Source organism: Caretta caretta, chromosome 17 (genome assembly GCF_965140235.1).
Source record: "Caretta caretta isolate rCarCar2 chromosome 17, rCarCar1.hap1, whole genome shotgun sequence".
Classification (NCBI taxonomy): Eukaryota; Metazoa; Chordata; order Testudines; family Cheloniidae; genus Caretta; species Caretta caretta.
In genome coordinates, this window is record NC_134222.1 from 1296729 (window position 1) to 1309369 (window position 12641).

Here is a 12641-nt window from a genome sequence, read left to right on the forward strand (position 1 = left end):
TGCTAAATTCGACCTCAACTCCCAGTGTAGACCAGGGCCTAGTCTCTTTTCCCAGTCAGTCCCATTTCCCTCCCCCCCACACACACCTCCTAGCTTCCTGTCAGACCTGTCTTCCTTTGCCCCACTCCTGTTTCTCCCCACACTGGTTCCTAGTCCCAGTCTCCTTGTTGAACCAGTCTTGGTCTCCCCCAGCTCCTCGTCTGATCTCAGTGTTGTTCCCCCAGCCAACTGTTTCCTAGTCCCTACCCTCATTTCCCTCACCAGCTCCCAGTCGCCTGGCCCAACTAGTCCCAGCCTCCCCTCTCCCAGTTCCAACCTCTCCCTCGGTTCCTAGTCCCAGGCTCATCCCCACCCCAGGCTCTTTCCCAGCTACTCCCAGTTTCTCTCTTTCCTACTCCTACCCTGCCCAGACCAGTCCCACTAGGCTCCTTGTCCCAGTCTAATCCTTGCCCTCCCCCACGTCTGGCTTCTGTTCTCGTTACATTCGAATCAGATGATTTCCTCATCCATGCTTCAGTGGTGCCAGCAGGGGAGTCATTGAGAGCACAAAAGACAGAGATTTATGGTGACCAGACAGCAAATGTGAAAACTTGGGATGGGGGTGGGGGATAATAGAGCCTATATAAGAAAAACACCCCAAAATCAGGACTGACCCTATAAAATTGGGACATCTGGTCACCCTACAGAGATTCCCGGCTTGCAGTTCCAGTGCCCAGCCTCAGCCCAGCCAGGAGCAGCCTTTACAGGAAAGTCTGGTTTGGCACCTCTAGTAGCCCAGTCTGCTCAGAACTAGGAGCTGTGAGAGACTCGAGGGTGGTATCTTCAGAGATTTTAGTAGCTAAAATCAAAGAAGTCTCTACTGAGCATGTGCAAACTGCAATTTTACAAAGGTTTATAATTGGGCCAAATTTGGATTTTCAAAGGACAGCACAAGGCACATCCCGGAGACAAATGGCAAGTTTCAGCTTCCTGCTCCAAAGTGGGGGTGGGGGGGAGGCTGCTAGAGCTGTTCAAAAATGGTCTCCAGAATTTTTTTTAACGGACAAAAAAATTTATTTTTCCCTAGCCTTATTCTCAGAAATGGCTGACTCATTTTGGCTGAAATTTTCCATAAAACTTCAGCCTGATGCAGACAGCTGCCATGTAAAATTTCAGCCCAAATGGTTAAAGTTTGGCAAAGTTATGAACAACTGAAAACAGGGTCTTATAATGGGATGCGGTGCACAATCTTAATAGTAGCAGGTGCCACCAGTCCTGCCTATAATAATATATTTAAATACTTTCTTTAAAAGGCTAAAGAAATTCACAGACAAAACACTGTGTGTACAGTTTGGCTCTAATTTAATACCATTACATGGAAATGATGTTTTTAGATGTTGCAATGATAAAAATGAAGTAAATGCTTGAAAGTGTAGAAACACAAAGGTCCAGATATGGAAGCACCCTTAACTCTAACTCTGTCAACACCATTCCTCTCCCTGTCCATCAGCACTCTCTTTCCTCAGCCACCATCCTCCTCCGTATTTCCAATAGGGACTATAAGCTATCAACTCCATCTGGTAAAATACAATAATGGTATAAAGAACCAGAGCTATTCAGTTTTCTGAACGCTGGCATTATGAGATTCTAACCCTAGTTCACCAGAAATCCCAGCAACTACTACACTGTAGATATAGCCTCCAGCACATATGGGACACTGCCCAAAACACTGGCACAGAAATAGTTCAGCTGCCTGTTCACAGCAAGAAACACCAACATTTCCCTTCATATACTGCCACATACAGTCTAGAAACAACAATGGATACTGCGCATACCCACAACCCCCATGAAAGCAGTGGGAGCTGCAAGTGCTAAGCCTCCGTTAGGGCCAAAGGCCAAGAGTCAGGGCCCTGTTCATTCCACAATTTTGTGACCATGGAATTCACCCCTTGCTGCAGAATCTCAGCTTATGGGAGAGACTTTCAGTGGCACAAATGGGTATTAAGTGCTTGATTCCCATTAACTTTCAATGGCAGTTGGGTGCCTACCTTCTTTCTGTGCCTTTGAAAATGTCCTCTGGTGGTTATTGCCCTTATGGTGGTAGAGGTAACCTTAAAATGTGAACAGATTTCAAACTGATGCCATGTTGCCTGCCTGAGTCTGCAGACATCCTGAAACAATATATCTGAGCAATGTAACCTGTCCTATTCACCTCGGCCAGGGGGACTCTAATTCCATGGATATAAAACTCTAAATTTTGATGCAGGCAGGCATCTGGCATTTTGTTTTCTGTTTCCCTACCCCACTGAGACCTGTCCTCCAGCGTTCCACAGAGGGACAAGTTCCCTGCACTGTTGCATAGAATCAGGAAGCAAGGCATCAAGGAGCCAGACCTGAAGTCCAGCTTGCAGTGAGGTGGGGGCAGCCAGAAACATCGGCTGGCCAGCCTGGAGAAAGGTGCAACAGAAGAGGCCCTGGTAGCTGGGGAGATAAGATGCTGCAGCTGGCTACAAGCTCCCCTCCTTTCCTGGCACACATGATGGTCCTTAGCCAGACCACCTAGGCATAATGAAGGGAACCAAAGCCCAGGGAGTGGAGCTGGGCTGGAAAGCAGAGTGACAAACCTGTCCTTGAAAAATAATTTCTGCCAAAAACAATCATTCACAAATTTTACACAGAGTATTTTCAACTATAAGCCATAGTTATGTGTGAGTTGGGGAGGTTGTGATGAGGGAAATGGGAATGAAAGGTATTTCATGGCAATAGACTAGATTAACATTGCTTCAGAATTTGGTCCCCTCATGCCACAGAGTAGAAGGGGCCCTGCCTATAGCCAAGCATTTCAAAAGTGATGATAGATTCATAGAGTTTAATGCCAGAAGGAACCATTAAATCATCTAATGACCTCCTATATATCACAGGCCATTAAATTTTATCTAGTTATCCCTGTACTGAGATCAATTACTTGTGTTTGACTAAAACACATCTTACAGAAATGTATCTAGTCTTGATTTGAAGGCATCAAGAGAGTGAGAATCTCTCTCGATGCCAATCTCAAATGAGTAGTTTGTTCTAATGGTTAATCACCCTCAACTGTTAAAAATGTATGCCTTATTTCTAATTTGAATTTGTCTGGCTTCAGCTTCCAGCCACTGGTTCTTGTTCGGCCTTTCTCTGCTAGATTGAAGAGCCCTTTAGTATCTGGTAGTTTCTCCCCATGAAAGTATTTACGAACTGTAATCAAGACACCTCTCAATCTTTGTTTTGATCAGCTAAACAACTTGATCTCTTTAAGTCTCTCCCTGTGTAAGGCATTTTTCTCCATCCCTCAAATAACTGTTGTGGCTCTTTTCTGCAACCTCTCTGATTCAAATTTCTGGATGTCCAATCTGAGACACCTTAATGGAGCCCGATTTTCAGAAGACAGGCACTCAGCCCTCTCTGAAAATCATGCCCCTTGAACATCTCACCCAAAATCACTTGTCACGTTTGAAAATTTTGGTCAAAGAGCCCAGTCTGCATCTTTTACTCTTCAAAATATGGACTCAGTGGAATATCCCACATACATGTAATCCTCTGACGTGATTCAGGTGTCTCTGCAGAGAACAGGTGGTCAGGATACAGGGTCAGAGTTCAGAATGTGAGAAACCTTAACTCTCAACTATTTATATATAACTGTGGTATTTTAATAATGCTTTCTTTTTCTTATTAGTATTACAGTGATCGCTATTTACAACCTCAACTAACTGAATCATGGCTTGTCAGCAAGTATTCTGTCAGTCTGATTTCCTGGTCATTTGCATGCCAAGATTTGTGATTGTTATTATTTGCTTTGCAGTAGCACTCAGAGGCCCCAGTTGGGTTCTGGGCCCCATTGTGTTAGGCTCTGTATAAATACAGACAAAGCAGTGCTCCCTGCAGCGTGGGGGTCCCCAGTCTGCGACAGTATAAGACACAAAGACACATAATACATGACTATGTACATGTTTTTCTAACAGTGTAAAGTGAAGTAGCAAAAAAAGTAGTTAATGAAATTAAATGGGACTTAACTCAGATAACTGCTTATGTGGCTGGGGAACAGGATCCAGAACTTTTCACTACTAAGTCATGGCTTCAAACCCAGCCAAAGTTGGTAGTGCCTGGAAGTTACCATTTTATCAGGTCTTTGGTATCTCTTGTGGAAAGATTTGGTAGATCTCAATTCAGTGTCACAAAGGGCACCAACTGGCATCTACAGTTCAGCAGAGGCCAAGGACTGACTAGGCCCTGGAGAGACAGAAAATATTTCTGACCCTCCAAGTCTAAATGTGGCCTTTACAGGTTAAGATTGGGCACACTGCTGGGCCATATGGGAGAAGCTTGCACTCTTACACTGGCTCAACAGTGCATCTTCAGTGTACAGGGCTGTCAAGCTGACACCTACACTAAAAGGGGGAAAGAAAAAAAAACAAGAGGAAGGGGCAGGACGCATAATGCCACACTCAGATGTCTGATCCCTCACAATTAACCAGCATACCTTCCTAGTAGTTAACTTGCCCCATTGGGAGATATGGCTAGGGCCCTGAGATAAACTGTTGTGTGAACAAGGGTAAAACAAACAGAATTATAAAGGCTTTCTCTAAAGCCAAAGGAAGCAGAAATTGACAAAGATAAAAAGGCAAATAATCAACACCACACAGAAACCCAGCCACTGAGCTGAGCCTGATGCCTGAAGCTTCACTAGACCATCTAATCTGATAACCAGCTTTGACTTCGAAGGAGGGTGTAAACTTTCACCTCTCTGTCTGTCTGTCTCTCTCTCACACACACACACCTCTCAAAGAATTATATCCTGAATGCCAGGCTGGTGGTCATGGCGTCCCCTGGAGCATGAACAGGATTCGGAGCAGTAGCAAAAAGAAAAGGAGGACTTGTGGCACCTTAGAGACTAACCAATTTATTTGAGCATAAGCTTTCGTGAGCTACAGCTCACTTCATCGGATGCATACTGTGGAAAGTATAGAAAGTATATAGATCTTCTATACTTTCCACAGTATAGTATACTTTCTATACTTTCCACAGTATGCATCCAATGAAGTGAGCTGTAGCTCACGAAAGCTCATGCTCAAATAAATTGGTTAGTCTCTAAGGTGCCACAAGTCCTCCTTTTCTTTTTGCGAATACAGACTAACACAGGCTGTTACTCTGAAACCGGAGCAGTAGCAGGATGTGCAAGATCTAGAGTGGAGGGTGTATGAATGGAGACAGAAGTATCTCTGTCCCTGGGGATAACTGATGGCCCCGCTGGTTGCCAGTAGCACTGATATCCCTTTTCCAGGCCTCCAGACAGTTTCTATTTTTCGTTTTTATAAATCCCAATGGAGTAGGATGTGGGGGAATGTTCTGAGGAGAGAGTCTAAACCAAGGCCCATAATCACTGAATTCTTCACTGTCCCTGGGTTGGAGCCATACAATGTGAAATATTATTAGGCCCCCCATACTCCCCCTTTCCTGTTACTGTGTTCCTGACAAGCTTTATTGGAGGTGACCCTGTGCAGGTGGAATGTGTCAGCATCCCAGGACTTGCCAGGGATTCTCACTGACAGCTTTGCCAAGAGAACCCAGTGGCTTCTCACAGGTACACTAAATGGGAGAGATGGATTAATCAACATTGGGAAACTCCAATTAATGTTCGGCTTGATGGAATATTTAACTAGGGAACTGCACTTTTTAAAGTTTCTGTGGTTGCCACTGAATATGGGGGGCCAAAATCCATCCGTTCCTTTCCTCAGAAATCCCTCTCTTCCCCCCATTCCTGCTGCTGAAACCCTTATCCAGGACCTGGTAATCTCTACCTAAAGTACTGCAACTTTCTACTCTCTGCCCTTACTCAATCTCACCTTTCATCCTTCCACATCACAAGCTCTCCATCTCTTTCCATGCCATAGTCATGCTTGCCTCTTGCTTTCCTGGGTCTTCATGGGTCTGTCCGTGCCTGCTTTTCAGCTTTTGTCTAGTGCTATTCCTCTACTTAGACCCTGTGCTCAGACCATTCCGTCCCACTCCCTTTAGAGCATTCTCCAGAAGATCTCTGTGCTGTCTCCCACATTGCCAGATAGGTTTGAAATTATCTCGATTCCAGATTCCACATAACTCTTTTCTTCTTCAAATCCCTCTGCAAACTTCCTGCTAGTCACGCTTTCCAGCATTGACCCACACTTCTGAGTCAGTCGCAGAATGAGGGGGATGTAAGCCACCTCCCCTCAGTCCCCACCACAAGGCTGATTCCTTCCCTCGGGCCTGAGTCACCACTGTGTTACCACCTGAGGAACTACACCGAAATAAATGCAGGCATGTCATAAAAACTGGAGTAACGCACTGGTAAAAGAGACCCCTTGTCTGGAGAGGGCACCTTACAGCCCATGGTTCCTTCCTCTCCCCAAGGAAAGAATCCCCATGCAACATGCTATTTCAGATCACCTTGAGGTGATGTAATGAAGTAAATATGTTTAATTTAGAAGCTGGAATGGTCTTCCAGAGCAGAAGTAAGCCAAAGTCGCCTGGAGAAAGGGTGGAAACAAACGTTGGGATCGTTTCACGATGGGGAAGGAAGAAGTTTTTGAATAATTTTGTGAATTGCAAAGGGCATTTTACAACAATACAAAATAAAAAAAGAAATCCCAGTGATTAGGAACTGAAGTTGAACTGTGATTATAGTTTGTCAATTAGCCTGTGCAAAGGCTGCGGCTAATTGTGAAAAATCAAATGAAAAGTAAACATATAATGATTTACAATGCTAGAAATCAAGGCTGCAGAAACCAATCAGAGTTCATCTGGGCCACTGAATGAAACAGTACAGGAGAAAAGTGAACTGAACCAAAGACTAACTGAGCTGTTCAATCATTCAAAGACAGAAGTAAATCAGGGAGAAGTTGCTACCATCAGCAAAATCAAGGAGTCTGTTCAGAACTTCCGCCTTATCTGGGCAGGGTTCAAAGTCAGTGATATATTTCTTTTTCTGTGTATAAGTTTTGCGTTTCCTTGTAAAGACTCTTCCACAAGGTCACCGTAAATGCTGCCCCCTTATTTCTATCCCAGATCTCTGACAAGGTCACTGAATGCTTTGCTCTTTTCTCCGTGACAGGAGGCAGATAACTGGGATCTGTTCCCCTTCTCTACCTGGGGCACAGTTGGGAGAAAGAGGCTAGAAGCAGGCCTCTGACTGAATGCTTAGTAAGAGCGTATGAATAAGCTTGTGGGCTAGCGTCTCAGCCAGCTGTGCAGTGTGCTCTGATTGTGCGCATTCTCTTTCAGGAAGCCCGATGTGGTTATGTTATCATCCTGATGGCGCTGTTCTGGTGTATGGAAGTCCTGCCATTGGGTGTTACTGCCCTTTTTCCTGTCGTGCTATTCCCGCTCATGAACATAATGGATTCAACTAAAGTAAGAGATCTGGCTCTTACCTATCTGCGTCCCCATCAATTTCTCTCAGTGTGTCTGGATGTCTCTCATCTGGTCAGTCTGCAGGGACAGGATGGTTCCAACACGCAGTGTTGAGGGGGAGGAAACTGCATGACTGGCACCCAGAGAGAAGGCTCACAGAACAAAGAATTTCTCTGCCCACCTGGAATGAATGCTGGGTCCAGCTCCAGAAGTGAAACCAAAGGAAAATTATTAGCAGTACGGGATGCATGTAGCCTGCATAACAGTGTCTCTGACCCTCCTTCAGTAAATATTCTCTCTCTGACTGTCTGGCTTCTCTCTCTGACTGTTTTCTCTCCCCTGTTTTCTGTTACAGGTCTGTATGGAGTATCTGAAGGACACCAACATGCTCTTCATCGGGGGGCTGATGGTGGCCATTGCTGTTGAACACTGCAACCTACACAAGCGCATCGCCCTGGGGGTCTTGTTAATCCTTGGGGTCAGACCAGCCCTGTGAGTGAGAACCTCTGAAGTGGGGGGAGGGGGCAGTCAGTGAGAAGACCAGATTCCACCCAGGGAAGGAGTTTGGAAATCTTTTCATTCCTGATTCAGGAAAGCACCAAAGTACATGCCGACGTCCATCATTTAAGAGCTGTCTTGATTCGGGCTCTTTGTTTGCATTTGGTTCTCATCTCATTTCAGCCAGAAGGCTATGTGGGGTTTGGGAGTCTCCTGTGTGATGTGTGATATGAGTAATGAACTCCTGTGTTCTCCGATATGTACTGCAGCCAGCTCTCTTTCTTTCCCCTGTCTATATATTGGATGGAAGGACTGACTTAATAAGAAATATTTAATATTATGTAGCTAAATGACAGTGAGAAAGGGAACAGCATAACCAGACCCATAGAAAAGCACTGTGTTAATGATTATGATCCTGAGTGGGGACTGGGGTATCTGTATTTAAAGAGATTAGAAAACCAGGAGCAATTTGGTTTTGAATGATAATTGTAAGGCAAAATTACAGAGGTCTATAAAATATACAGAGAAAGCTATATGATCCTATCTAGTTTGTCCCATACCACAAGAACAAGGGAACATTTGAGGATGTTATAAGACAATAGGATAAAAATAAATAAAACCCAAAACACTTTTGTACATAATTTGTAATTAGCTTGTGTATCTCATTGCTGTAAAATAATGTGGTAAGATCCAAAGGAAGACTAGACTTTTATATGAATCAGAACAGAAACTGCAGTGATAAGAGGTGGGATAAATTACAAAGATTATTGATTCTCAAGCTTAACAGTGTTAACTGATCACTATCTGGGCTCAAAAATAAATTCTCTCCCAGGCGACAGTGTTATACAATTAGCTGTCCCCCCAGGTCACTATCACCCCAATTTCAGATCTGTTCAGCTGGGCAAACTTCATCTAATCTTGTGTTAAGGGCCCTCTGCCCATGCATGGCCTTGGTACCATTCTGTAATGATGATCTGCGTGGGATGTACTGTACATTACAAGCCAAAAGCTCTGTGCTGCTATTCTCCCCTAGTGCTAACTTCGTTTCCTAACAAAGAGAGCTCTCTGTACAAGGAGATCCACCACTGGAAATGCTCACCCTGGCCGTGCCCTGTACCCCAGTCCAGGACACATTAGCTAGTCAACAGCTAATTAATGCATTTCCCCAGAGGAACAGGAGCTGACAGGACAGTCTTTATACCACAATAAAACCTATACAGAATTCTAGCCACAGCATGGAATGGTTTTCAGTGCAATCATGCATGGATCCTGTCAAACAAGCTGTTGCCATATGTATCTTTTTCTCCTGGAAACCTCTCCATCCTCTCCTAGACTCCCTCTTCTTCCCTGCCTTTCATCCTCCTTCCTCCCCGAGAAGAACCTGGGCTAGTAGCGAATTTACATGCCAACAAAATCCAGGCCATTAAGTGATTGAGAGAATTGAAGATAATTTTGTCCTTCTTTGTGCCTGTGGGGTGGGAGAGAAATGGGGTAATGGAGCACTGTGAGAAAAGACTGTGCCCTTGACTTCTGAAGTGAGCTTCACATAGTCCTCTTCATTGCAGGCTGTTTATGGGCTTCATGTCTGTCACTGCGTTTCTGTCCATGTGGATCAGCAACACTGCCACCACTGCCATGATGATACCAATAGCCCAAGCTGTCCTGGAGCAGCTGCACAAGTCGGAGCAGGAGACCAGCCCAGCTGGGCGCGTGGCTGAGAGCATCAACAAAGCCTTCGAGCTGCAGGAAGCACCAGATAAATCAGATTCCTCTCAAGAGACACAAACACAAGGTGCATAGCTGTAGGCGTTTTCTTCTTTAGGGTAATGGAGGATATGCAGGTGCCTTCTCCATCTCCACCTTAGGTGCTTCTGGCCTCAACATTCATCGCTGCTTCTAAATTTTAACTTAATAAGGGAGGAAGATGTCTATGGCATCCAGACTATATCAGAGAAGATTTCTGATATGAGATAACTCTTTAATCTCGCAAAAAAAGGTATAACAAGACCTAGTGGATGGAAGCTGAAGTCAGAAAAATTCAAACTGGAAATAAGGTGCAAATTTTAAGTGAGGGTAATTAATCACTGGAGTAACGGTCATAGGGAGGTATCAAATTCTCCATCACTTGGATTCCCTAAATCAAGTCGGTTGTCTTTCTAAAAATATATACTGTACCTCAACCACAAATAATTGGGCTTGATACATGGATGGCAGTGTGCAGTTCCCTGGCCTGTTTCATGAAGGAGATCATGTTAGAAGATCACAGTGATCTCCTACTGGCCTTAAAATCTATGAATTTGTGAACAGGCAGCTCCCTTTCTTTATCAGACTTCCTCTTCTTTTCTGACCCCTTGATTCTACTCAGGTGTCCTTGAATTTCAATCACAAGCTTTTTTTAATCAGGTCCTGATGTGGGATGAGCTGCCTGTTCTCCAGTTGCCTGTGTTCCTGAATGTGTTTTCTTCTCCCACTTCCTCCCACAAGTTCAGACATTGCTGAGTCCAGTTACTAGTGTTTGCATGGTGTAGCCACGTGGTGTTATCACACACTCACATTTTGTGTATTATTCCAATTTTCTCAAAAAACCTCTTTTCATCGGATTTTGTATCAATGCAAACACGAAATGGGACAGAGGCTCAGGGAACTGCCAAAGTCTGCCCTGAAATGACCATGTCTTGACGCCATTCCTCACCTTGGGGTAGCCTGTTGTTTCCTAAACTGGAAATACTTTGTTAAGCAGGCCCAACAACCTTCCCAATTCCTTTCTTGCCCAGCTTGTGCAACTCTTCTCTTGTTCCTGCCTCTGCACCCAGATAATGGACATGTGCTGACAGTGGAGGAAGAGGAGAAACTGAAAGACGTGAAGCAGCTGGAAGAGGAGAAGCACCTGACATTTTGCAAGGGAATGAGCCTCTCTGTTTGTTATGCGGCCAGTATTGGAGGGATCGCAACCCTGACTGGTACTACCCCCAACCTGGTGATGAAGGGACAGATTGATGAGTGAGTACAGAGAGGTTTCGGACTGCACCCCCAGAATTGCTGTCTGTTAGTAGTGTAACCCTTCTGCCCATCAGAGTTGGCAGCAACAAGGGCCGGGTTCAATATCTAGGGGATCCATTCCAACAACACAATGCAAACCGGCTCGAGCTCCCACCCAGTGACCTGGGACAAATATATACCACCCCCGCTGGGCGCCTCCAAGAGGCAATACTTCCCCTCTCGCAAGCACATAGTCTGAGTGTAGCAAAAAGCCTTTTAATAACAGAGAGAAACAATTGGCATTATGTTGGGGAAACACCACCAACAGGATTCATAACACAACCCATGAGCAAAAAACCCACCCCAAGCAAATTGGGGCATGCCCTTTCCCTTTGGTTCTTGAGTTCAGCAACCCCAAATCACCCAAAGTCCCAAAAGTCCAGTGACCCAAAAGTCTCTGTCCCTGGTCAGGGCAGCCCCAGAGTTCGAAAGTTTATCTGCAGAGCTTTACCTCCCAACCTGGGTGGAGAAGGGGGGGGAGGAGAGAGAGGTAAGGGGCACCTTACATGATCTGAAGCTGACCGCCCCACAGCTCCATAGGCCTTCGCTCCGCCAGCCGCCCCACGAACTGCTTCACTCAGCTCTGCGGCTCACAAGCAGCTCCCACCATCCCACGAACTGCTCCACCAGCCGGTCCACGAAGTGCTCCACGTCCCACAAGCAGCTCCCGCCGTCCTATGAATTGCTCCACCAGCCTGTCCACAAGGCACTCCGGCCATCCCGCAAACTGCTCCACAATATATCTTCAGGCTCCCCCACTACTTAACACAACACTCAGTGATTTCAGCTCTTAGTCAGTTCAGCTCTTTGGTGAATTCAGCTTGTAGTAGGGGAGCCTCAGTGCTGGAGCACCATTAGCCCAAAGTGAGCTCAGCAGCCTGTGACTAGACTCCTAATGGAATCAAAATTAGCTCTGATATTCCACAGTGGAGAGAGGAGGAAGTGCAATTAGCATGTAAGGCCCTCACCAAGGGGCCCATGTCACCAAGTATTAATACTTGTCCCCAGCCTCTCAATTCACAGAGTTTTGGAACCCATGACGCTTGCCTAGCGAGTGCTACTTAGTTGATGGTGAGTCCCTTCATCATAACAAAAGGCCAAGTACAGTTCCAAGCACAGTTCCCATAAGCAGGGTAATAACAATTTATTCTTCCTGCCCCAATAACAGAGACACTGGGGATCCCACAGCAGCCAAAGTGACCATTTGGGCAGCTATGGCCTCATTCTAGACGGGGTGGGTGTGCCTATGCAAATGAGATCAGCCCCTGAAGTTCTTTTCCACAACTTGCCACACCTCACCACCAGATGTCAGGGTGGAGCTCATCCTGACACTGCTTACATCAGTAACCTTGGGCTGGGGCCAAAGCAGAGAAGGACAAAATAAATTTGACACTATTCTGAGGAAGGGAGAACCAGGACAAGATCGTTTTTGGACTGGCCCCACAGCTCCCTCTCCTCTCTGGGCCACAGATTATGAGGCAGAAATGAGTGCAGTTGTACAGGTGACATCTGTTTATACTTCCAGGCTCTTTCCTGCCAATAACAATGTGGTGAACTTCGCTTCCTGGTTCATGTTTGCTTTCCCTACCATGTTACTATTGCTGGCTCTTTCCTGGATTTGGCTCCAGATAATGTTCTTGGGATTTGAGTAAGTACTTTATGCTCATTGAAACAAATATAAATTGATGCTTCTGCCATTGATC

General features: G+C 45.4%; 1 protein-coding gene across 1 annotated transcript in view; it reads left to right on the forward strand.

Annotated features, from left to right (window-relative positions):
* Positions 1–12641, forward strand: part of SLC13A2 (solute carrier family 13 member 2) — a 35065-nt gene that overhangs the window by 8314 nt on the left and 14110 nt on the right. The window contains exons 2-6 of the mRNA XM_048824296.2: positions 7273–7401; positions 7757–7893; positions 9465–9691; positions 10713–10899; positions 12464–12586. Coding sequence (XP_048680253.2) covers positions 7273–7401; positions 7757–7893; positions 9465–9691; positions 10713–10899; positions 12464–12586 — 803 coding nt within the window. The remainder of the gene's footprint in view (positions 1–7272; positions 7402–7756; positions 7894–9464; positions 9692–10712; positions 10900–12463; positions 12587–12641) is intronic.